This window comes from Tinamus guttatus, unplaced genomic scaffold (assembly GCF_059628265.1).
Source record: "Tinamus guttatus ecotype Peru unplaced genomic scaffold, ASM5962826v1 Tinamus_guttatus_pri_ptg000202l, whole genome shotgun sequence".
NCBI lineage: Eukaryota > Metazoa > Chordata > Aves > Tinamiformes > Tinamidae > Tinamus > Tinamus guttatus.
The window spans coordinates 2,083,637-2,110,296 of NW_028288736.1; the positions used below are offsets into that span (position 1 = coordinate 2,083,637).

At 48.8% G+C, this 26,660-nt stretch overlaps 1 protein-coding gene across 1 annotated transcript in view; it reads left to right on the forward strand.

The window, feature by feature from the left end:
• The window catches only part of ELOVL6 (ELOVL fatty acid elongase 6), a 65,272-nt gene that overhangs the window by 34,887 nt on the left and 3,725 nt on the right, over nt 1-26,660 (forward strand). Inside the window, exon 2 of the mRNA XM_088524025.1 lies at nt 10,685-10,816. Coding sequence (XP_088380151.1) covers nt 10,685-10,816 — 132 coding nt within the window. The remainder of the gene's footprint in view (nt 1-10,684; nt 10,817-26,660) is intronic.

Consider the following 26,660-nt stretch of genomic DNA (forward strand, 5'->3'; position numbering starts at 1 on the left):
GTGCCCGGCTCCCATCCTGCTGGCCGCGGGCGCAGCGCGGTGCCCGGGTCCTGTCTTGCCGGCCGCGGGCGCAGCGCGGTGCCCGGCTCCCATCCTGCTGACTGCGGGCGCAGCGCGGTGCCCGGCTCCTGTCCCGCCAGCCGCGGGCGCAGCGCGGTGCCCGGCTCCCATCCTGCTGGCCGCGGGCGCAGCGCGGTGCCCGGCTCCCGTCCCGCCAGCCGCGGGCGCAGCGCGGTGCCCGGCTCCCATCCTGCTGACTGCGGGCGCAGCGCGGTGCCCGGCTCCCGTCCCGCCAGCCGCGGGCGCAGCGCGGTGCCCGGCTCCCATCCTGCTGGCCGCGGGCGCAGCGCGGTGCCCGGCTCCCGTCCCGCCAGCCGCGGGCGCAGCGCGGTGCCCGGCTCCCATCCTGCTGGCCGCGGGCGCAGCGCGGTGCCCGGCTCCCGTCCCGCCCGCCGCGGGCGCAGCGCGGTGCCCGGCTCCCATCCTGCTGACTGCGGGCGCAGCGCGGTGCCCGGCTCCTGTCCCGCCAGCCGCGGGCGCAGCGCGGTGCCCGGCTCCCGTCCCGCCCGCCGCGGGCGCAGCGCGGTGCCCGGCTCCCATCCTGCTGACTGCGGGCGCAGCGCGGTGCCCGGCTCCTGTCCCGCCAGCCGCGGGCGCAGCGCGGTGCCCGGCTCCCGTCCCGCCCGCCGCGGGCGCAGCGCGGTGCCCGGCTCCCATCCTGCTGACTGCGGGCGCAGCGCGGTGCCCGGCTCCTGTCCCGCCCGCCGCGGGCGCAGCGCGGTGCCCGGCTCCCGTCCTGCTGGCCGCGGGCGCAGCGCGGTGCCCGGCTCCCGTCCCGCCGGCCGCGGGCGCAGCGCGGTGCCCGGCTCCCATCCTGCTGACTGCGGGCGCAGCGCGGTGCCCGGCTCCCATCCCGCCGGCTGCAGGCGCAGCGCAGTGCCCGGCTCCCATCCTGCTGGCTGCGGGCACAGGCACTTTGGCGCTGACCTGACACTGCCATTTCAGGGCCCATGTGGATGCAGGGGCACTTGCTTTGGTCTATAACTTGCTGAGACATGTCTGGTCTCCAAAGCATTTCAGTCAGTCTCAGTGTCAGTGAACTAGACAAAATACAATAATTGGTGATGGGGAGGGAGGTGAATCACTGCCATAAAAATTCTTACAACAGGAGTAAACGTTTACCTGTGGGTGTTTTGAGGTCAGACCTGGCTTCTGGAAGATGTGGTGAAATCTTGGTGCAAATCCAGAGTCATCCGCTGTGAAATTCTCTGATCTTCATTACCCAGCAAGGCAGACAGCTCTTAAACTCATGACTCCCAAAGCAAACTATCATTAATGGGAAAAAGTGGAAATCAGTGAACATTACAAAATGCCATTTGCTCTAGGGTATTCAGAAAGTGGAAAAACTTGTTGGATAAACACTGTTACAGCTTTTTCTCTGGGCAGTTACATTTGCTGTGTGGCAAATGGGCAGTTGTGTTGGTGATGCCTGATGCAGAGAGATGGCGTTTGCCTTTCCCAAGCAGAGAAGCGATTGCCAGGGTGCACTTAGCACGCCTACCGGCACCCGGAGAGGCTCTTTCCTTAGCAGCCATGGCCTTTATATTATGACTATTGCTGTAGCTGAAGTGTTCAAAGGAGCGTTTCCTCCCTTCGGTCTGCTTGTGTGTGTGTCAGGGAGAGCTGGAGGTCGCGCAGTGCCCGCCCCTGCCAGTCGCCTTCTCCCTGCAGCAGCATCCCGGCTGCGGCCGCTGCCACGGCCGTCCGCATTCATTGCCGTGCCTGTTTGGCCCTGCCTGCTTTTTGGCATTCGCTCTGTTTTAACGGGTCCTCTGTAACCACAAGTTAGCAGAGCTGAGATGCAACCCTGTATATATATAACACTGATGTTATACTTGCTAATCCTGTAGTAAACTGGGCTGTCTGTCCTGTGAAAGTGAAATAGTGCTAATCAGGTTAGCATGCCATCTCATTAGATGGGGCTGTGACTCAGGGCACGAAGCAGTCAGCCAAGCCCTCACGATTGGCAGGAGAGAGAAAACAGAGCTGTTTGGTTACGGAAAACGGGTTGATCCTGCCACCTTTGATGAGAGGGTGCCTGCTCCAAGCATGGAGTTTTAGACAGAGGTGGGAAACCACAAGAAGCTGTCCTAAGCATCCTACTGCTGGGATCTAGATAAGCCGGATACTTGGCGCCGCTCATGCTCATGTATCCCTACGCTACGAGGCTGCTCCCAGGCTGTCTGTAGGGTTTCTGCAGCAAGTGCCTGGAAAGCAGCCTGTCAGCAGTGTCATTCAGGAATGGATGCTGGTGACCGTAGAAGTGTTGACCATGCTCCTGTCCCATCCTCACTTGCACTGCAGATTTTCAGAATGGCATTGTGGTGCTTAAATCTTCTCTGAATCAGATCCTGAAAACTGTCAATAATTAGAAAATTAGCATCTCAACTGGTTTTCCATTTCCAGTATTTCTTATGGTGCTTTCTCTCTTTCTTTCTCTTCTTTTTTTCATTCATTTCTCTTTTCATTCTCAAGTAAGTTGAGCTGGATTCAGACGAATTTGTCTCCATCCTTATCTTTAAACCAGCACAGGCCAAAGGTCCTGATCTTACTGATTACAAACAGAGATTCTGGATTTAACGGAGAAGCTACAGCCTGTAATGAGTGACGTAGGGACCGCAAGTGAGTGAAAACAACACAAATCCGTGGCCGTGCCGGTCTGGGGCCTGCAGTCGCGTGCACAGTTTCGGTTCACGAAGGTGCCGTGTGGTGGATATCGCTGGGGCAGCGCCGGCATCGCGCTCACCGCTTGGCTGTCGCAGGGCCGGAGTGCCGGGCCTCAAGGAGGCAGCAACGCAGCCGGCTGCCTCGTGGCTACGCGGAGCTCGGAACACCCTCCTGCTGGCACCAACCCGCTTCCCCGCCGGCCGGGAGGGAGAGGGCTGTGTGGCAGGGCTCCCTGCCCTGGGGAGGTGGCTGAAAACGTTGTGGCAAGGTAATTTTTTTCTGAATTCCTGCCAGTGGAGCCTGCGGTCCAGGTCCTCTACAGTGTTTTCCGTAGCATCCTTTGTCGCTTCATCTCCTCTCAGCAACAGACAGAGGTCAGATGCCCTTGGAGACTTTCATTAGATACGTCGAGCAGGCCTTGACATGATGGCGCAGGCGGACAGATGGCCGTTCTGTAGGTGACCTGCTCTTTCTTCGCTATGAGAGGCCAGAAAATGCTCCTCCATTTGCTTCTGTACCCAAAATGTCCTTTTTCTTTCTTCTGGGGGACAGGGAGGGCCGTTCCCTTCTCTCACACAGGACATAGGGGCTTTTCCGAGGTCAGGGAGCGCGCCATTCTCATTCCCCGCTGTGTGGCTGCGGTGCTGCTTGCCCCAGCACCCCTCTCAGGCAGGCCGGGCCGCGCGGCGCCGCTGCAGCCCCCGGCCCCTGGCTGCCCCGCTCTGTGGCAGGGAGCAGGGGCGGTACCTTCTGACCTAGTGCACTTCTCAGCCTGCTCTCCCCAAGGGTTTGCCAGCACTGAAAGAGTTATGAAGCGATCCTCTCCATAAGGTAGGCACACAGCTTACAAACAAGGGCTTATTTGTGCACTACTTTGGGCTGGCCCTGTTTCTAAGGTTACCCTCTGCCTCACAGAGAATCTTGCAGGCCTTTTTGCCTGGGAACCCTCTCAGGAAAATCAAAGCGTTTTTGTTTGTTTGTGTTTTGCAATCCACTGACAGTTGTAACAACATCATTTTCTGAGGTAGCATTGCAGAAGACTGGAAGGGAGCAGTTTCTGATGCACAGGATGTCTTTTAGGACAGAAAGAAAATCCACAAGCCAACAAGCTGCTGCTTGCTTGCAGTCACTGCATTCTCCATGTGGCATTTTGAGTGACTATTTTTTTGCAACCTTTAAATACCTTCTGAAATCCTAAACTGTTCATAAGTTGCATTTGCAATGGTGGAGAGAACTGACAAATCCACTGTGGTGCAAGTAGTAGCAACAGTAGTTTTATCAGAATGTTCTTATGGATGTGTTACTGTGTCCTGTTAAGTAAATAAATAGCTATTTCCAAAGCAGAGCTTGTCTATGTACCTTACATTTGTGAATTGCTTAAGGGTCTTCCTAGAGCTGAAGGTCTTACACTGAGATACTGCTTTACATGGACACCTATCATTAACTGTCATAACCAGTGATTAATTTGATCTGATAGAAATGAGCATGGCAATATGAGGATCCAAGTGTGTTCATTCCGTGTCTGCACAAACATACCTCCGTCTGCAGATATATCAGTTAAGGGATTTCAGGCAAGACTCAGGTGCCAACAGAAAGGGCACAGTAACTGGGAGAGATGCAGCCCCGCTTATTTACTGGCTCCAACTTTTTCCTGTAGAGGCCAGAGCTTTTCATCTCCACTGTACAAATCGAGAGTATTGTAGCCTTTCATGAGAGCTGTGGTGTCCGTGACCTACATTAGGTGTCCTACTCGCTGCCACCCCTGCAGCGACTGCCTGAAAGCCCCAATAAGCCATCAGGAATCCGTGGTGGCTTCAGTGGGACACCCTGCTTCTGTCATGGCCAATCTTTGTGTAAGAATTAGGTGGTTGTCAAAGTGGTAGTGTTGGATTTAAGAGGGGAGGTTTCTGTGACTGCAGTTTGTCCGAAGGCTTTTAACAGGGCTGGTGCTGGTCCTCGTGTGCCAGGAAGCTCCTGCCGGTGTTCAGTCCCAGGCGCAGGAATCCTGGGGTAGTGCAGAAGTCACTGTTACGTAGGATGCCTATTGGTGGTGGGGGGATGGTAGTTCCCTCTTGCAGCCGCACAGCGGGGCAGTGCCGGCTCCGGCACCGGCTCCAGCGCAGGATCCGGCGCGGGCTCCAACGTGGGCTCCAACACTGGCACGAGCTGCAGCGCGGGCTCTGGTGCGGGCTTGGGCACCAGCTCCGGTGCGGGCTCCAGCGTGGGCTCCAACACTGGCACTGGCTCCAGTGCAGGCTCCGGCGCGGGCTCCAGCGTGGGCTCCGACACTGGCACCAGCTCCGGCACAGGCTCTGGCACAGGGTTAGGCACCGGCTCCGGCGCGGGCTCCAGCGTGGGCTCCGACACTGGCACCAGCTCCGGCACAGGCTCTGGCACAGGGTTAGGCACCGGCTCCGGCGCGGGCTCCAGCGTGGGCTCTGACTCCGGTTCCGGTGCAGGCTGCAGCGTGTGCTCCGACACCGGCTCCAGCACCGACTCCAGCTCCAGCACGGGCTCTGGCGTGGGCTCTGGCAGCGGCTCTGGCAGCAGCTCTGGCACAGGCCAGACAAGCGCGCGGGCACCAGGGCGCTCCCGCGGCAGTGGGGCCTGCCAGGCTGTCCCCTGCCGCCTGTGTGGAAACGCAGCCGGGGCTTTGGTCTCTGCCAGCAGCTGTCACCTACCGACACCACCAGGTGTTGGCTTTAAATTAAGCTTAATTTATAAGTGCAGAAAGTCTGGGATAGAGCCAGAGACGGAGCTGATTCACCTTTAGCTGTAACAAGCTTTTGGCAAGCTGGTTACAAAACCAAGGTTTTGGAGAGCTTGTAGCTTTGTTTTCTCAAGTGTGAGGGGTAGTTTGCAGTCATGCTTACGGTTGGGATTGTTGCTTATAGGGTTTATGGCTTGTTCCGTTAAGCATATATAACATTATAAAGAGCAATGACTTCCTATTCTTCAGAATCGTATTTTCCTCTTCCAACTAAAAAAAAATATGATGTCCCTGAATTTTAACTTCACTTTCTCAAAAGAGAAAGCAGGAAAAAACTGATGCTGTTGTTTTCTTCCCTGGCTGCCTACATTTTAATTTATGGCTAATATTCCGTAACTCTCATATTCTGTAAGCATGACCATGATGAACTACTGATAAACACATTTAAAAGAAAACAACGCATCATCAGGGAGCCGCAGGACGTCTTCCCGGGGCTTTACGCTGCCTTGCACTTGTTTCTCCGCTCTGTGATTTTTGGCTTTTGCCCGCCGCGCCGCTGGCGGGGCCTGGAGCGCTTCCCTGCTCCTGAGCCCGCCTGCCTGCGGTTCCCGCTTGCCGCCGCAGCCCCTCACGTGAACGATGGTGACTGGTGATGCGCCCGCTCGCATGCGAGGGGCACGCGCTGCTGCTGCTCCTGCTGCTGCTGCTGCTGCTCTGCGCAGGAATGTCGAGGGGTGTTTCGCTGCAGGCAGGCGTCAGAGCGCGCGCATCACGTCGCTCCTTCCTTCCTCACATCTCCCTCTCTCCTGTGAGTGAGGCTGTTATGGTCAACAGGAAGCAACCGCAAAAGCGCTAATCACACACGGCAGGACAGGTCGTGTTCTCATGTGATACCTGCGCGTGGGGTCTCTTCTCGAGGGGTTGTCATTGTGTCTGGGAGGAGAGAGAAAGGGTTGCTCTGACAGTGTTTCGGAAGGAGAAACACTGAGAGACTGTGAAGCGTTTTCACACTTTTTTTATACATATCGAATGTGTGATTTTTTTAAAATAAACATCAGAGATAAAGTAACTTTGCCAGAGCTGCCAGCCATTGCGTGTGAAATGCTTGTGAAACACAGGCACAGATATGCTGTGTTGTTCACATGGGTTCTGACCAAAGCACTTAAATTAGAGTCTTAAGTTCAGTTTCTCAATTATAAATACAGTCGGTTGTTGTTTCCTCATGAAAGCTGGAAGAAACCTGTAGAAAAAGCATCTCTCATCTTGCCGAGCATCCTTGTTTTTCCTTTTTTGTTTTTTTAGCAAAATCTTTATTTTTCTACAATTAAATGAAACAGTGCTGAAAGGTGCCAGAGGAAAAACACGAGGAGTCTGAACCTCCTCATGCCTGTTTACTTGACAGAAGCATTCCTCTGGCAACTGCAATGCCTTTTTACCTCTTCAGCTCCCTTAATAGCATATGCAGAAGTGCTAATGAGTTTAAGAATGGGCTCAGCACATGGAAAATAAATACATCTAGATAAAAGAAAAGTCTCTAAAACCCAAAGAATGTAACTAGAGATGGATAACACTGCTCCAGTTTTTCACAATTCCTGTAGAAGGCTGTTACAGGGATAATTCTTTACTGCATGTAATGGGATAGTTACAAGATCGGTGCAAAGGTTTTGCTTCGCGAGTTTTTGTAAGGTCTTTCCTTAGCAATTAAAGTAATTCCTAAGGCAGTGCTGAACTTTATATTACTTCTCTATGTCTCTGTGAGTTTAGTGATTAACACTAGAGAGCTCTGCCCCAGTGCATCAGGCTGCCGTTCCCAGGGGGCCGGGAAGGCAGCGGTGCAGCCCCCTCGGCGGCGCGGGGCGCGCGGGGCTGTCACGGCACGGAGCGGGCGCCGGCAGGGCTTGCGCTGCTTGCGTGGGGCTCCCTCCGTGGCCTTGCTCTGCCGCGCTAGGACGCTGTGGTAGTTCCGTGCACTCAGTATTTTATGAATTACGTATTTCGGGGGGCAGACAAGGCCTCCCTGCCTCTCTCTCTGCCATTTCCCTTCCTTTGTTAATTCACTATCCATTTGTGCCTGCTGTTTTCCTGCCTCAAGGTGCATGAATGGTAAGACTGGCCGCCTGTGGACGAAAAGCAGATTTCTGTTTGGTGGGACTGGTGGGATGGATTTTCTTTCTTCTTCAGTTTCCTGCAGTCGTCTTCTCAACTCTTGATTCTTTCACAAACATCTGCGCCCCCCCCCCCTTTTTTTTTTCCTTCTCTTTTTTCCACTATCTTAGGGCTAGAACTAAGCAGAAATTTAAACATCGTGCTAAAATTCACAGCACTGCTCAAACCTTTGTCCCTCAGACTTTGGATAGATAAACACCCACCTTGGTTTTACACAGTTCAAAGGGAGAATCAAACAGCATGGACTGTGCCCCAGGTAATGATAACATCACCTATTCCTGCTGTAGGGTTTCTGTAAGACAGTGACCAAAATTAGAGGAATATTGCTTTCGAGGCCCTGATGAGGTTTCAGCAGAACTTTGGGCAAAATAAATGCTGTGTTTCTCCTCGGCCCCGTTGTGGGTGGAAGAGAACCTCCTCATGCTGCGTATGCTGCGAAGGGAAGCAAGGCGCCGCTCGCGGGCCTGGGCAGCTCTGCCGTGGCCCTGCTGCCGCGGTGCCGCTTTCCGCCGCGGCGCCACCGAAGGCCGCCTGCCCTCCATGTGGCCCCAGCTTCCCGGCTGTGCGGCTGGCGGCCCCCGCACGAGCCCTCATCCCTCCTCTGGTGTCCCCAGCTGCTTTTGCCTGTCCCCTCGCTTCGTGGCAAGGCTGCCTCTGCTCTCCAGGCCCAGGGGACTGCCCTTCGTCCCCAGCTCTGTGTCCTTTCCCATAGTAACCCCCAGGCCAAGCAGAGCCCTTTACAGGTTCTCTCGAAAATTCCCCTGCCGCCCTCGCGGGGCACGAGAGCCAGCGATTCTCTGTGGCACAACACAGAGTTGTATTCACTACAGATAGTACTTAGTTGCTGAAGTCTGAAAATGTAGGAGGGTGGGAGACAACTGTGAGAAACAGAAATGCCAGAAAGACGTAGAGGATTTGGCAGCCTTGTCTTCATGCCTACTGTGCTACCCTGCAGAACAGAATTGAAGACAAACATATGAATGTGTTAGCACTGGAGGAATGGCATGCGACCCATCCCTACTGAGTTACTTGGGAGGACTTTTTAGTTTCAATATACGTTATTTTGTTGTTATTCTGCTATATATGGTTTTCTATAACAGTAATGAAAAGCCGTAGTGCTCTAGGACTACTCCTTAACTTTGCCTTTAAAGCTGCTCCTTTGCAGCCTGTTTTGGCTGAAACCCTGGCAGATAACGAGTGAGTGCTGCCCCATAGCCACTGCTTTGTAATGCTGAGCATGGGGAACTAGACTGTGGCCATGAACCTTTCACAAAAGCCATCAGAAAATCACTGCTCGGAAGCTAGTTAACAGCAGTCTAATGCAGTTAAACAGGTTGTCTTAAGAGCACAAACCTCTGCTGCCCCTTTATGGATATATCATGGGGACTGCCCAATCCTTTAAACCGTGACTGTGCTGCAAAGAGAGGAAAATTCAAAGGCCCTTGGATGCAGGAAGTGCAAGTTACCCTAGTTGTCACAACTCCTCAAAAACGAGACAGGCCCTCAGACTGGGCACGGTGTGTTCCTGCGAGGGGACCCGCTGCCGGGACGGCGCCCACGGCGGCGCGGCCAGCGCCGATGCGGAGCCGGCAGCGCCGGAGCAGCCCCCGGGGGCTCCTGGAGTGACCTGGAGCATCATGCTGAGTGCAGTGTGATTGCCGTGTGGCATGTAGTAACGTGCACTGCTGCCGTGTAGGAGCATGATTAGTGTGATATTGACCTTCTGGCGGAATTAACTTCTTTAGACTGGCTGATCTCAAAAGAATGATTTCAGAGATCAGCACCAAAGTAAACTGGCACTGGATGTAAATATATAGGGTGTCCTGTCCAGGAAGAAGGGAGCCAAATTGTGGAGACCCCAAACTGATTCACAGTGGTCTTTTTTTTTTCTTTCTTTTTTTCTTTCTTTTTTCTTTTTGACCTGGTACTGAAGTTTGGTTATATCAAAATCTTTGTGGCTTGCAAGACCCATCTATAACAAGCATTTCTACCACAGTGAAACCACCTATGTTTGTGCTTGTCTTTTGGGCTGACTTTCTGCAAAAGTCATTTATCTCCATTGAACGCTGCACTTGCTTTCTTTGTGCTAATACAGAAACAAAAACGCTTCTCCAGCTTTTTTTAGGTACTCCACTAATACCGGTATAGCTAAAAATAGCTTCTGTAGAGAAAAACTCTGTTCCTAAATATATTCCCATGCAGTTGGGCCGCCGTTAATGTTGTGCATCATTAAGTATTACCCAGTGTAATATTAGGATGTGTGGGAAGGGATCCCAGACTGAATCTATTTTCGACCTGTAGTGGTTGCTTTAGAATGAATTACAAAGAACAGCAGAGTCCAAACGCTTGCAGATCGCTGCTGAGCCGAACCACGACGAGGCAGTTCCAGCAACGCAGCTGGCAGTCCCAGCAGCAGCAGGGCTCAGGGTTCCCGAGCAGAGCAGGGACCCTTCCAGCACATCCACGGGCTCTCTGTGCCGCCGCGGCGCTGGCGGGGACGGGGACGGGGCAGGCGCGCGCGGCAGAGCTGTGGCCTTGCGTCGCCACCCCCCGGCTCTGTAGGAGTCTCCTCACGTCATGTGGAAATGCTGAAGGTCCTCGGAAGCCTTCCTCGAGGAAAGAAGGGGAAACAAAACTGCCAGTTAGCAAGGAGCCTGCGGGAAACAATACACGATACAGAAATGGTGAATGAGCCACAAAACCCGAACGGCTGGTCCAAATACCAGCCACGCTTTGCTTTTAGAAGTGTGCCCAGGCGAAGGCCCCACGTGGGCTCTGCAGCACCACTTCTGTTCTTCATAGAAGGTCAATTGGGAAAGAAGGGAAGCAGAATTTTGCGCTCTTTTTCAGAAAAAGCTTCCCCAAGGTCAGTTTTGCTGCAGTAGAAATTCTGGGATCCATACCTATGCACAGGGATGCAGATTTATACAATAACAATAATCTCTATTAGGCTGCAGGAGGGTCTTCGGAAAAAATTCCTTTCAAGGAGATTTACCAGTGCTTGACAGTTATGCACAGATATGACTATGTAACAAATACTAATTAAATATTTAACAGCTGTTTCTTGTTTTTGTTTTGCAGGAAGAAATCATTCCTATTTTCAGCTCTGTATGCTGCCTTCATATTTGGTGGGCGGCACCTAATGAACAAACGAGCAAAATTTGAACTGAGGAAACCATTAGTGCTGTGGTCCCTGAGCCTTGCTGTCTTCAGGTAGGCACTTCTCTGCGCCGAGAGCTTTTGACCATAGTCTGCAGAAAGGGTTTGGCATTCTTCAGCTGCAGCTGGACGGCTGACATAACCTGGACCTCACCCAGAAATGGTGTTTCTTTAGCTAGGGTTGAACCACAGAAATAGTTCTCTCTGACTTTACCAGATCGTGGCATTTTAGGAGGAGATAAATTCATAACTCTCTTGCATAGCAAAGTGTGAATGTAAAGTAGGGAACTGAGAGAATGCACATAATAGCACTGCAACAAATTTACCAGGCAAGCTAAATATTGAAATAATCTCATTAAGATGTCAGGCTTGTTCTCATCTACTAGTAAGTATTACATTTACATAGGTGGATATATAGAATATTTAGTGAAGACCGATTTCCATTACAGCGAGGTAAACCCAGAGTAACAACTTTGATGACAGGTAAATCAGGCTACTGCAAAGGAGATCAGAATCTCGGGGGCGGTTACTCTTTGTTATATATATCAGTACAATAATTACTGATTACATTAGTTCACAAGAACGTAAAGCAGGTTTGCTGACTGTGTGACTGAATGGTGGTGGATTTTTCACAGGACAAAAATAGTTTGAGCTGAGTTTCTATAGGGTAAAATAAGCAGGAACGGAGAAGCTTATTATTTGTTTTGTTTTGTTCTTTTTCTTTTTTTCTCCACAACACTTCTTTCACACTGGTTCTCTCTAAAACTCCAGCAAGCAAAAAGAATTTTTTTTTAAGTTGTGTCATCCAGCCAGAACATGGTAACAGTAAAACTTTAGACTCTGCTGGCTTCGTTTTAGTAGTTTCCTTAAAAAAAAAAAATCTTAATGCAGACAAAACTTGCAAATTCTGGATATATTTGAAAACAAGTTTTAACATGGTGAATATTTATGATTTCCTTCCACTTCCGTTTGGTGCTATGCTTCTTGCCCTCCGTCCAACACAGTTTCATTGCACTGTTCATTGTCCTGGAGCAATTGCCATCTTTCATTGCAGAAGCAACTGAATTTCAGAAACTGTTGAATTGGTTCCTAGGTGACATCTCTTTTGTGGCTCAGCTTGTAAAGTGATTTGTTGCAGCTGGGTCCCAAAATGCATGGTGTAGTTACACATTCAGTAAAACACAACCACTGGAAACAAGCTGACATGTAAAGTAGTTGTAGTTTAATTCCAGATTTGAGGAAAGGCAGCATGATTTCCACGCTGTCCTTTGCAGAAGGTCACTTGGATGGTTTTGAAAATCACATTACCAGAGATGGATCTATCACTGAAATTCATGATGTGGGCTCGTTTTTATTTTTATTTTTCATCCCCTCCCAAAATCATAAGCAATGTTCTCATCAACAGCCAGGAGGAATATATACTGCATTGGGGAAGTGCTGTCCAGGTGAGCTGAAAATATTCGGACCAAAATCAACATGTTCATTCCTTGCTAAGTGACATTTTCCACCATCATCATATGAAATATCTGTGTGGCCTGCATTAGCTGCTTAGATTCTCAATGAAACTTAAAATGGGGCTTCATGTTTTTGAAGCTGCCAAGATGAACCTACCACGGTGACTGAGCTCAGTTGCCAGAAGAGTGCAATCTGCAAGGGATTCGTGATGTATTTGCTTCCCTCTTCAACTGAAATGTCCCAGCTCCACCGACATTGCCTAAACATTGTACTCTGGAAAATGAGGCAGCAGGGGTGAAAGGGAGAGAGAACACAAATGTGACACATGGAAACACTGAGCTTTTAAATTGCTGGACATGCTTGTGGGGAGCATTGAATTGTGGAAAAATATATGGCTGCCTTTAGAAAACTAGAGCTTTACATTACAGCGAGAACACACCAAGGTATAGAACTTTCTTTTCATTTTATTGAACTATATACTTTGCATTTGGTAAAAGCTCTTTTATAGAATGACAACAGTAGAAGAAATTTAAGATATATGCTGCTCTGGGTGTCTGACTAACATGATGAAGAGTGAAGCAGTGAGGGGAAAAGAGGACCCAAAAATCTTACAATAAGGTTGAGCATGAGTTTTCAGCAACTTTTACAGTAACATGCAATCCCGTACAAATCAGAACAAACAAACAAAAACTGACCTCTTGGCTGGAAAAGGGTGGAAATGCAGAATATACATTAAAACATGAGCTGGAGAGCTCTTACAAGGAGTGTTGATGGGACATCTGTTTCCTGGGCTTCCATTCTTGGTGCCCCTCCTGCGGCCATCAGTCCCCCACAGCCTTAGCGACTCCCTTGGCCAGTTGTGCTTCAGTCTGAATGCTGAAAACTTTCCAGATAGCTTGAATTGTTTTTTGTTTTTGTTGTTTTTCTTCTCTGACCTCTCTCCTGACTAGGTGTTTACATACGCTTGGCCTGAAAGACCTTTCTGCTTCCTCTGAAGGTCAGTGTGGATAGATTTAGGAGCTGTTCTGCTTGTAGATTTACTGTAGTTTGAGAAAAGCACTCCCTAACTTCAGAAAGTCAACTTAATTTTCAGGTCTGTGGAAATTCTGGGACTTTTTCTGTAGCTTTTGGAAACTCTAAGTAATGTGTTTCTGGGCCATGGGTGGTGGTACCAAGGCAGAGGTCTCTGTCCTTGGGTATTCTGTCTCAAGGGCAGTGTGAGCCACTTTCTGAGAGTCCTTGTTTACCTCTCTCCTGTAAGTCCTACCCTTTTACCTGCTTTTGACGATCCTCAGAAATAGAAACACTTAGCAGAGGCTGGAAACACGTGTTCCAGACTTAAAAAAAGGGAAATTGTCTGCCAGCAATGACATGGTCCTTCTTCAGACTGTATCCTGTAAGCCTTTTTCTTGCCACGATCATTTAAATGTGGTAGCAGCTACAGCAGGAAACTTGCTACACTTCTAAATAAACAAAACAACTACAACACCCTACTGAGCTTGCTGAGAACTCGGGAGCGCGGTCAAGAGTGAATTTTTTGTCAATACTGGCAACAGCAGGATTCCTGACACAGAAAAGCAGCTTTGTTTCCCTTTGGAAGCACCTTCTATTTTCAAATACTTTGTCTCAAGAATAAGGTTTATCTTCTCAGTGAAAGTTTTTGTAAGCAAATTTTTCAACAGAAACTATTTCTTTTTGAAACCACCATGAAACCATGACCTTTTAAACCCTTTTGCTGAGAAATTAGTTTGGAGTCTTTTTTCTTCTTTCTTGGTTGGCTTGTTGAGCTGATTCAGGCACAGGAGGTTTGTTGTTGCCTGGAATCATTTCAGTCTTTTCTCTTGCTTTCATGCACTTCAGTGGAGGGGGCCTCGTGCTAGTACTTGACCGCAGCTCTGGCACGTGCCTGGCTCCCTGCTGGCGGGGATCCATCGGCAGGAGCTTCACACAGAAATTTCCTTCTCAGTTTCGTAAGACCGCAGGCGCTGATGCACCTGCACATCTAGGAAAGAGTCGGTCCTGCATTTCTAAGTATTTCCTGAGGTTAAAGTCTGAGAAAACACAACTAACAACTAACTTGAGTTGCCAGTTCTGTATTCCATCAGAATGGAATATTTGGAAATCAGGTTTGACTTTCAACCACTTCGAAATTCAGGTCATCATTGACACCAAAGCATTTTCAGCTCCAGTTTATCAGAAGTACCATGCTGGCAGCTCTGGGAGTCTGCAAAGCTGAGAGCAGGGCTCTCACAGAGGGCTATGAAGTTATTAGTCCTGTTTTCATTACATCTCAGCTGGGTTTTTGTAATTCCATTTATAGGTCTTGCTGTCTGTGTATGGTAGCATTGCTATCAAGGAGCTTGAACGTCTATTTGATTGCCTTGTCTTTGCATAAGGCAACAGCATGGCACCATTTTTGCTCAGCTCCTCCTTAAAGTGCTGCCAATAGAAGAATCAGGATCCTGGCTGTAATTAATAGTAGGAGAGCATCTTCCCTAAGGAATATTACCATGTCGATACGTGAGAGGGAGCAGCTAAAATAACTGGTGGGAATCAGGTGTTTGCGGAGAGGCTGAACCGAGCCAAGACTGACAGAGTGAGAGGTGCCTCCCCTCTGCCCGGCCAGCCTGCTGTCCCTGCAGGGTGGCTGCGAGCGGGGCAGGGAGCTGCCAGCAGGCCCAGCCCGCACAAACCTCCCCAGCCAAAACGCTGCTGCAGCCGGGCTCAGCGTGGGCTTTCGAAAGGGTTTCGGTACTTTGGGTTTGTGACTCTCAAATATATTCAAGCTAGGATGCTCATAAGTATGAAAAATTTTGAAAATTGATTTACGTCCTATCCCAAGATCTGCCATTCACAGAATCTTGTCAGGAAGGTTAAAAAAACAACTTAATTTGATGTGTTGCTGGGCAACCTGTCAAAAATCTTAAAATACTCTAAAATTTTATATGGGTTCTGAAAGTGCATTCAAAGAGAAAATGAATTAGTGAAAGAGATTATTTGCCAAATAACATTAAAATTAGTAAGTGGCATTTCAGGTGAACTATTTATGTCCTCTTTTATGAACTTAAAAGCATGAGAATTTAGTGCAAAGCGTTCCTTGTGTTTGCAACGCATTAATGCATATTCTCAGCATGACACTTTAAGAGCCCAGGTTAGTAAAGTGCTTAACATATAGCTACTTGACCATTTATTTCAATAGAACCGTGTTCATCTTTACGTACCTACTCTTTTATAGTAGAATACTGGAAAAAAAGGCCATTTTGAAGCACCAGCAGTGCTATGTAGGGAGAACTTACAAATTGCAAAACAAATACCAGTTGGCATTAAGAAAAACAGGCATAGAGGTGATAACAGGTATATGGACTGAAAGCAATTGCAGTGTTCTCCAGAAGACCTATCTCCAATATGTACCTTATTTATTGTAACTAAGAAGAACATCCCATGACAAATACCTTTATTCCCAGAAATAGAGCTACTGCTGGTGCCACATGACAAAAAATGATTTTGAATGCAAACTAACTTCACTGAGAGATTCATCAGGCCCTATAGAAAGTAAACTTTTTTTCTTTCCCCTCCAGCCAAGCTGGTCCTGCTTCCATGAAAAAGTTCATTTTTTGTTATTTAGTTTTGCTTGCTTGTTTGCTTGCTGGTTTGTTTTTGCTGAACATCTTAGCAAAGGGAGTTTACTTGAAAAACAGCTGCTGCACTAACATTACCTCTATTCTCTCCCCATTCTTTTCAATACTTGGAACTTACTCATCAAACCGTCCTGTCCCAGCCTATGGGACCTTGCGGGCACCACTTGGCAGGAATGTCGTTTTCCAAACGTGGCCCAGTGGGAATAAGCTCTTACTCTGCATTTTAAATGGAGAGAAGTCTGAAAAATGTATTTGAAGAATACAGAACATCTGTCTGGCAGCTTAAGAAGGAAGGGAGCTGCACTAGAGACAGAGTAGATAATTCAAAGGGAATCAGACAGCCCATCTGTCCCGCTCTGTGAAACGCTGGTGCCTTTCACTGGGCCTCTGCGTGTTGCTGCTCCCTCACACCGCGTTGCTGCTCCCTCGCACTGCGTGTCTGCTCTCCCACCGCGCTGCTCCCTCATGCCACGTTGCTGCTCCCTCGCCCTGCGTTGCTGCTCCCTCACCCTGCGCTGCTGCTCCCTCGTGTTGCGCTGCTGCTCGTCGGCTGAGGGGACGCCAGGCCCGCGATTCCTGCTGTATTTCTGGACCTCCACTGCTCATTACGGCTGCATTACAACTTTGAGCATCCTTAAGCCATCTTTATTCAGTCAAATACTAGTCCTTCCCTGCACCTTAGGGTTTGCTTAATTTGCTAACTGCCTCTTTTGCAGCTTTAGCGGTTGCTAATTCCATTGGTTGCTTTGATCCTCTTCTAAATCTTTTACTTTATTACTTTTCGCCTTTATTTGCCCAGGATAATTTCCTGAAAACTCCTGAATACATACATTTCAATGCAGTACGTGACAGTTACTCTGCCGACTTGATACTTTTGATCCTGTAAGAATCTTCAGATTATCCTGCAGAAAAAGATATCCCATTTTTTTTGGATTATCATTTAAATCAGTTACACTAAAATTTTCTTCAGATAATAGCTGCTGAGAATAATTTTGGTAATGACACAGGAACAAGTTCAAATGCCCCTGAAGCGTTCATTAAAGATTACTTTAGAGTTACACTGCGCTTATGAATCCCTCATGGGCCATTTTAGAAATGCTTAAATGATTCTTAATTCTTATGAGCTTTCACGCCAAACATAGAGCTTAAGCTGAGAATTGTTTTGTTTTTAGTTATTTATCCACAATCCACACTTGCTAACAAAAAATCTAAGAAATAAGAAATATTTCTTGATAGAAAAATATCTTACTGAGGGTACAGTTTCAAAGGGTGCTGGGGATTTTCAGCTGGAAAAAGAAAGATGTCCAGATATTATTTTGTACTTGAAGAGTAAGTTGCTGCTTGTGAAATGATGGTTTTCCTCAAGAAATATTGTTCCTCCGAGTTTCAACCTCCCACGTGCTAACTAATCTCGAAGTGGTTTCCTTTCCCTTTCCAACAGCAGCAGCTGTGCGCGTGCCCTAGCACTGTTAGCTGGGATACGCTCCGGCATCGCCTTGTGAGGAGCAGCCGGCGCCTCCCGCGGCGCGCGGAGCTTCACCCTGCTGATCAGCGCCGAGCTCTGCGCCGCGGGCTGCCTCAGCAGAGCTAGTGCCACGCACAAAGCAGGCAGGTCTGGACAGGGAGTTCGGGTAAAGTGACGAGGGACTGGAACAAAATAGCTGTGGCAATTGATTTTTTTTTTCTCTTGTAGCCACACAGCCCTCCACCTGGTAGTCCCAGCAATTGGCAGATGTGTTGAGCTTCGCCACTTTAGCAAGGGAGAAGCAGATGGATGGGTTAATACCACAGACTCCACTGTGGCATTAATGTAACTAAAATCTCCAGATGATGCACAGCCCTGTGGAGATGTTGCTGTTTGCTCATGCTTAACGAGGCCCTGGCTGGGAGGGCAGGAAATAGGCCTTTTCTTTCCCCCCCAGTTTTGTCAGTGAAGGGACAAAGATTGGGTTTGGGTACGGAGGCAGGTCGTGGAGCTCAGTGGCCATGCACAAGGACGGAGCAGAGCAGCACAGCCCGGGTCAGTGTGTGCAGGAGCCCGTGCGGCACCAGGAGCGTGCAGGAGCCCTGGCAGGGACAACTGGAGCACCCAAGGGCCTGGCCCCACTCTGCAAGATTTGTTGCAAGGAAAGGAAGACCAGTGCAAGGAGTATTGGACCTGCCCTGACTCCAAACTGTCACTTTAGTACAGCCCATTTCCCTCCCAATAATTCATCACTTGGGAAAGTAGCAACCACCCAGGCTTGTGTGCAGTTGCTCAAGGATATATAAGCTTGCACAAGTGATATATTATTTCTTAGAGCCATGCAAAATATTTTCACAATTTTTAAATCACTCTGAACTGGCCTGTCTTCAGGTTATGGTCCCAAATGAAAACCTAAACGAGGCATCTGGGTCAGAGGCTCTAGGATAGGCTGAAAGGCAGGGTTTGTGCGTGTGGGTCGGTGCTGGGATCTCTTTAGAGATGCAGCAGGAATTCTCGCAGATCGTGGGTTGGGATTTTGAAAGGACTGAGTTCAGACCTCAAAGTATGCGCTCCCTTACGCAGGGAAGATTCTCCTGCCAAAGGCAGCGAGGCAGGAGCAGGGCTGAGCGGAGCGCTGGGAGCCGGCAGGGCCCCGCGGTGCGGCTGCCGCAGGAAGCTTTGCCAATGGGTTGTCAAATCCTTGGTGTTCGGCTGCCCTTGCGGCTTTTTTTGTCTATAAACTATTTATCTTGAAAGGTAGCAGTGGATCTGGCGTAATTAAAACAGGGGATTTAAGAGTTGAATTTTAGAGTATTTTAGAGATTAACTTTAAAATGTAAAAAAAAAAAAAGCGAAAGTCTACAGTAGGTCTTTTTTCTCTGTGAGGAAAATGTGTCCTACGGAAGTACATTTAATATGTTGATTCATTGCTTCCTTTTTCCCTGATACAGAGTGAGCTTAGATCTTTCTCTTCTTTTATCCACGGGACCTAGTGTTTAGGACACTGAACTGCAATTCACAGTGTTGCTCATCAGTTCTCATCCTAGCTCAGAAACAGACTTTTTTTTTCTTTTTAAGGATGTTTCTGTCTCTGAAGTGGGTCTTGTGCCTGCCCCCTTTACTAGGCTGTTACAAGGGGAGAAGCCATTAAGGCCTGTGAACCACTCACGCCTGCAGTGCTAAGGGCCGTGGAAGTGCGACACAGGCAGAAGAGCTCTAGGGGAAGCTTGCCCTGAATCTGAAGAGACTAAAAAGTACACATTTGTGCTTGGCAGTTCTTGACATGGGGAGAACACCTTATTTAGGGGAAGAGGCACTGCTGCCTTAAGTGTTATTGAGACATTCTTCTGGGGCAGCTTGGGCTGGAGCTTTTCACCATGAAGACATCTGATGAGAAGACAGAGCCCTTCCAAAAGTCTCTGGACCAGTTTGGGGAGGTTCAGAACAGGAGGGTAACACCTCCCTGCAGGGCTGTGCCTCTTTCTCCGCGGCTGCAACCTTGGTGTTGTTTGGAAGCAGCTCAACAACATTGGAGAATGGCGAAATGTCAGCCTAATTATGTTATTTTTCTTGCCCATTTCTTGTAAAAGTAATAGTTGGGCTCAGTTCAGCAACTACAACTTGAACAAGTGTCTTCACTTTCAAGGTGACTCACTATTAGCAAAGCTTCTCTTTTAAATGCTTATAAAATGCCTCATAAATGTTACATTAGAGTAAAAAAAGCCTGAATATGTAGTCAGTTCTATCCTTTTAACAGTGTGCATTAGTTTGAGGAATACCTCATCACTGTGTGTCTTTCACTGACCAAGAGACTGATTCATTTAATTCAGAAAACAAAACCCTTAGTTCAACAGCTTTAGCAAAACATTTTTTAATCGTAAGGGGCAAGCTTACAAAGCTGGTTCATCTAGTCAGGTATTAATATATTGAAATAAATTATACAGATTTCATATGTACTATCCTTGTGTCACGTTGACCACTTAGGATCTTGGGAGCCAGATCTTTTTCTAGGCTGCTTTTCTGTGATCTTGGAGGACGTGTCATATTGTACTAACTTAATGACAACTCTCACTAATCCCTCGAGACCAAAACAAGATCTGCTAATTCCATGTAGGTCACTGAACAACAGCTAAATGGTATCTTTCAGTCACTGCTGATGTTTATTTGTACTTAGCGATCAAGTAACTAAGGTTTCTCATGGCAGAGTATGTTTAATTCTCATTATACCTGAATAAAAGCAAGGTAAGCTAAGACAGGATAACAGTCTGACAGCCTTTCGATAACACTATGTATTAAAATTGTCATAGGAATAATTATTTCCATTGCTCATTTGGAGGATTTATTGCATCTGGAAGATCCAGCATATGCTTCAATTGCGCCATCACATACTGCACACTGACCAGTAAAATTAATAGTGCTTTTACCTTCCTTCCACAAAGCAGCCTAGGTGCAGACAAATGTGCATATCATTGGCAGGAAGAGGGGAAAAGTAAGTCGTAATTCATCCAAAAAAAATAAGGAAGACTTGTAAGGAAACTGAGCCAAGCAAAAAGCAGAAATATCCCGTGTGTGTTACATACTGTGGGAAAGTAATTGCAAATTCCGAATAATTCTGCTGTCCCTTTGCTACATTAATGTGTAAATTAAATGGACCTGCAAGGGACCTGCAAGACTCACCTTAGTCATGTGGGAATCGGTGTAAACCTGTGCCAAAGTACACACAAGTTTATGGGCAGTTTGTTAGAAAATAAATTTCTCACTCGCCCTTGGCCTCCCTGTGTGGGCAGGGTTGTGTTTCATGGCCTGCCTCGCCGTCCCCTCCCTGCAACGGAATGACTCCGGGTTTTCACCATAAAGACTCCTGAAACGTTAAATACCGTCAGGCTTTTCATTCTTCCCCAACCTTAGAACAAGCTGGTAAGTCTACCCACAGAAGGTTTTTAAAGCAGCACATTTTTAACTATATGCCCAGTAGCCAATACAAATCCATAGACCGTCGATCCGTAATTCTAGTCAACACAGTCTGGACTGGAGTAGCTTTTTCTTCATTATACACCACCCAGAAAACCACTTTTACCTCAACAGCCCATTTTTGGTGGGGATCATTTTCAAATAACAAATTCTCCTATAAGCTTCTTGGTTTAACTACTAAGATTGTGTTTGCTTTTAGACAGAGCAGTTAACAATTCCTCAGAATACTCTGCTCCTGCAGGAACTGAAGCCACTGAAAATTTCAAGCAAGTAATTTTTAGGTCGAAGCAGGCAAGCAGTTCTTGAAAATGCTCTTTTTCCTACTGGTTGGACTGTACAATGACTCGGGCGTTCCCCTGCGCCGCTCGGTAGGAAGGAGCAAGCGCATTTCCCCGGAAAGAGCCGCTTCTCCACACTGGTCTGACTCTTTGGCTACCTTGGTAAATAAATTGCAGGACAAGCTGGGAAAACTTTCCTGACGGTTTGCAAGACAAGTGGCCCCTTCAGCGCTTGCATCCTCTGGAGGGGCCTTGGCAGCTTTCTGAGGCAGCCAAAACTGCCGTTCTTTCTACCACGGCCAAAGCAGGTTTCTGTGGCAGAGATATCTCCTGCAAGCAGTTTCATTTCAGGCAACATAACTCCATCGGTTTCTTCAGAAAGTTCTTGTCATCCTGTCCTACCTCTGCTGTATCGTCTCTCTGGTACCTGTTACTGCTCCTCAGTGCTCTGGAACCAAGTTCTGTGGGTCCACAGAAGGGAAGAATGATCTGAAAGAAGCTTGCGCTTACCAGGTGAAAGGAAAAGCTCTGTAGGTTGCAAACAACTATAAAAAAATCTACCCATGATGTTGCAAGATAGTTTAACAGACTTGTTTTTAGGAACTAATAACGTGGACAGCAAACCAAACAGGGCTGTAAGAGGTGACACAAGTGGCTCCTCTATGTGGTAACACTCTTCTTGGCACATAGTGCCTGATATGTCCTGATCCTGCTCGTTCAGACTCGGGGGCAATTCCCAGCTCTTGAACAAAGGTGGCTGCAGCAGCTTTGCTCGCACAGAAGCTTAGTTCAGAGAGCTGTTTTCTTACGGGTGCTTTCGCTGCACATTTTTCCCAGTGTCTGCTCATGCTTTGTGTGGTTTTGGTGGCTCAGCTAAGCCCAGAAATGCTCTGTTGTCTTTTCACAGTAGCTGCTTTCTCACAGCCTGTTTTCAGAGCAGCATGCCATGCTGACCTGTTGGACCGGGCGGCACCAGTGCAGCGAGTGCGCATGTTCCCCACGGCCAGCACACCAACGTGTTGCTCTTTCATAAGGACTGCAGGGCTGAAATCAGCAGGGCACAGAAAGACTGTTTTATTTTGTTAAGAAACAAGGCCTTTAGCAGCAGAGAGGAAACTGGATACGACCAGAGAATTGAATGGACCTTAAAGGTGAATGAAATTTGATTTATCACAAACGAATTGAAAAGTTCCACATTCCGTAGCTCCTGACCTTTGTACACTGCTTTCTGATTCAGAAAGCTCCCTCTGTAAATACTTTGTGCGCCGAAAAGAACAAACAGGCCTGTGTGCCGGCTCCTCGCGAGGGCGACGCGCAGAGGCGCCCACAGGCGGGCTGTGCGGCTCGGCGCGCTGTGCGGCTCCCGACGGAGCTGCCCTCGCGCCGGCCCCGGGGCAGCGCCCGCTCGGCCGCTCGCACCGACCCCAGGCCATGGGCGCCCTCGACGGGCTGTGACGCTGCCCAGCTCCTCCGGCCGGGCCCGGAGCTGGACGCCCTGGCAGCGCCCGGCCCGGATCCCGCAGGGCCACACGTGGCCTCGGGGCAGCCTGGCCCTGCGGTGACTCACCAGATCAGCGCCAGCCCAAATCACCGGTGCCTTGGAGCAACGCAGGCTCTGCCTGGGCCCCTCGCCCTGCCCAGCCTTGCAGGGACAGCCTGGTGCCGGTGCCCTGACGCGCTCTGCTCGTGTCCCTCGCAGTCTCCAGCGTGTCACGGGACCCCGGCTTTAAAGGTACATGTATCCCGCTTCGCACCTGGAGCCTGCAGCAGCCTACACTCGATTCACCCCCTCTGCATTCAGAGCTGTACTAGTTCCCATCCTTACCTAGTTCCGCAGATAAAAAGCCAGTTTGTTTGGTCTGTTTAGTTACTTAGGCTTAAAATAAACAAACAAAAAAATCCAACCAGAGCCAAGAATTTTTGCTGTGTGATTATCGCAGTGCTACAGTTTTTGAGGAAATGTTCTAGCCTGTGCTGGAATGGCTCCATGAGCATGTGCTGAAAAATGGGGCTGGAGAGAATTTGAGATATAAAAGCAGCCTACTAAAATGTGTAAGAAATATTCTGGGTAGGCTATGGTAGAGCTCAGGAGGGTCATTGCCGGGAGGTAAATGTACGCCTGCTTTTCTTTTTCCTTTGTACCATGTGGAAGCCGCGCTCTCTGCTCCGTCGTGCCGTGCTGATGCTGGCTGGGATGTCCATGGGCATCAGTAGCCGAGTGCAGCTGTGGATCTGCCCAGGCTGCAGCCCAGCAAACCGGGCACGACCCCCCTGCGCTCAGTAGCAGCTGAGTCTGGGCCGTGCTGTGGGGTTGGGACCAAGGCCTTGAGCTCCTTGCTTCGCATTCACGCTTTTAACAAGCAAGGGCTTCACTTCCTTCTGCTCTGCAACATCAGTTAGCGCCTCATGCCTCAGATTGCCTTCTTCTGAATTGCTGCCCTTTCAAAAGTCTTATGCTTCTCATTCTTAAATGTGATGTGTCTTGAGAGCCTCATGAGAATAAGTGTAGTATTTGTTTTATTTTATTCACTGCTACATTTCAATCCTAACATGGGCACTGCACTAGCAGTCGGGTATCGGTTAGTCTGCCAGAGAAGTCACTGCCTGGAGGGGAAGGAACGCAGGGCCTTTGGAGCCTGCCCAGAGCAGGACACGGCGTTAGCCGGCGCTCCGTTCCTGAGCGGCCCTCCGGCTGCACAGGGCTGTGGCTGTGCAGTGATTCCCGGCTCCCTGGCGTCTCACATCCCTGCGGATGGTTCCCACCCGGCAGAGTGCTGCTCTGAGCAGCTCGTTTCAGCCCTTCACGGGAGCTCAGCACGGAGCCGGCGCGGGCAGCAGGGCCTCCCCGCGGCAGCAGGGCCGGCGCGCCGCCGCTCCTCGGGGCGCCCGTGCGCTGGGCTCGCCGCGCGGCGGCAGCGGCACGAAGCGCGGGGCTGTCTTTCCGGGTCCAAAGCCAGTTTGCAGGAATGCAGTAGAGGGTTTTTCTTCCTCAGGTGGCAGGTGCTTATTGGCAAGAGTATTTTGGCATGCAGTACCAAGAGCTACCTGCTCTTGGCATGTATTTGAGCCATTGAATCAGTTCTTTCCAGTTTGCCATCATCTTTATTTATAAAACCTTCTCTTGTGAATTATGCTGAAATGTGAAGGGTTTTTTTACTGATAAAAAATTCGGATTAGTCTGACTCACACGGAGTAAAACAGGAGCTATTTGCTTCTTCTAGAATCTGGGAGTCAGAGAATCCATAATGCTACAAAATTACAAAATGCAATGTAAATAGAAAAGGGAACTGTGTGTGTGTTTGTGTATGTGTAACTCCAGGGAGAGCTTTGCAGGAGTAGCAAAACGGAAAGACAGGAAGACTTACATCCTCGTAATCTCAAGGAGAGTAAAGAAGTGAAACTATAATCCCCACAAGGAAAATACTCTTCAGTTCAGTTATCATTCCAGACTTAATCCATGGGTTGCCACACTGAATCACTTACTTACAGTTAAGTCAATGTTTTGCCTGTTGCTTAAACAAGGGCTTTTCCCATCTGAGCTTGTGTTCATGGCACAGAATCCTCTCTGGTCTTAAAGCTTTAATAATACATGATATTTTAAAAGAGCAATACAGTTTCTGCACAAGGAGAGGCATATTGCTGGCAGCTATTTGATTTCCTAATTTAAAGGTTTCTCTTTTTTTTCTTTTTCCTTTTTTTCCTATTTTAATGTCAGCACTGGAGTATTTGTTAATGGGAGAACTAGATTACTGGCTGTGCATCATTAGATAGTCTGCCTGATCTTCCTCCACCCAGTTTTGCCACCACCCGAAACACAAGAAGCAGCCTGTCCTGGCTGGGTTGAGGAGTTCAGTGCCGCGGGACGTGATCAGATCGCATCTCTGTCAGGATTGCCTGTCATCTTAGCAGTGAGAAATGGAATTCCTGAGAATGCACAGCATGTGTTAACTGCTGGAGGGGAGACACAGGGCAAGTTGCACCTAGTTTCACAACACCTACTGCAGGCCCTGGCAGCCAGTGTCTGCCAAGTGGGGAGGACCAGGCCCAGAAAGACACGGGAAGAGCTTGCTGAGGGCGCAGGGCCCAGCGTGCTGCACCCTGTGCAGATGCTAAGAATACCGCAGTTTACCTTCTGCTTGCAGGGATGGATGAATCCAAAATATATGCAGAGACTGTAACTGCTGGCTTGTGTAAGTGCGTGAATATATGCACTGCTTTGGGCAGTGCTAATGGCAAACACAGTTTCACCGAAACTCCTTAGATCCATGAACATACGCCACAGAAAGCCAGTCTTTTTGGTTTGTACCAAGGACTCACATGAGGACTCACCTGGCACTAGAGCCCTCGAGCAAGCACCACGATGCAAATAGCAGCTGATAGATTCTTAGGAGACCTGAGCAGTTTGTGTTGCTGTGTGGCTTTTCTCATGGAAGGATCAAATGTTGTACATCAAAATGTAACAGCGCAGGAGCCCAGAGTCAACATGTCCCCAAATGTGGGGCTCCTGGTAGAGTCCAAGTCTTGCCCTCCTTGCAGGGCTGCCTGTGAAGGACAGAAGCAAGTAACGTGCATTGCCCCTAGCACCAGTCAGGTTTAGCTGGATATAGCAGAGCTGCAGGCCTGGAAAGCTAATAACATTATACAAATACTATAACAATATTGGCCAATGATTTCTGAAACTCAGCAGGCTCATTTGAATCACCTAGTCTGGCCAAGTGCCATGACAACTGCCATAGGCCTTGATTGAGGCTGCCTGGATGATTTCAAAGCACATTTTTAAAAAGGTACAGGCTTAACAAGAAAAGGACGAGTGACGGAATCTATAGCTTTACATGAACTATTCCTTATTTCACTTACCTTGCACAAGTCTAGCGCTGTCCACGGGGGTCTGTATGCATCCATTTTAGGCAGTGTGGTTGGCTTGCTGCTCTGAGATTGTTGTGAACAACACCAGGATGGATCAGGAAACAGCAGCCACGAGCAGTAGTTATAGGGGAGGTAAGGCCACCACTGCCTTCCATGTCAGCTTGATGAGGTGTGGGTGAGTCAGTGCTTAATATGCCTGAGCTCAGCCAGCCACTTCCTCTGTTGGCAATGACTCGGTACGAGATAAAACACGAAGGCAGGGCATGCACCAAAACCACCCGGAACTCCAGCCCTAACCCACGCACCCACCAACGTCGCTGTGTCCTCCCTCTGCTCAGAGCTCCCGTGAGCTCTGAGGGAAGGGAAAACTGAGGCGCTCAGAAGAGGGAATTGCTCCTGGTAATGATGGTGATAACGCTTCTTTAGCTCATTCCTTGCATCTTCCATCCATCAGCATCAAAACTCTGCAGTTTCTCAGCTGAAGTTGATATCCCCAACTGCTTCTGTCAATTGGAGAGTTGCTCCTGCAGTAATGAAATAAAACCCACTGATGTTATTGTTGTAGCCTTTCACCAGGGGATACTGCTGCAATCCAACTTACAAATAAGAATTCAGAGTAACTTCCGAGAAACCATCGGAGTTACTCCAGTTTTAAGGCTGGCTCAAACTGTTATTACTTTTTTGTCATAAGGATCTGAAATGATGGTGTGCAGATGTGATGTGCC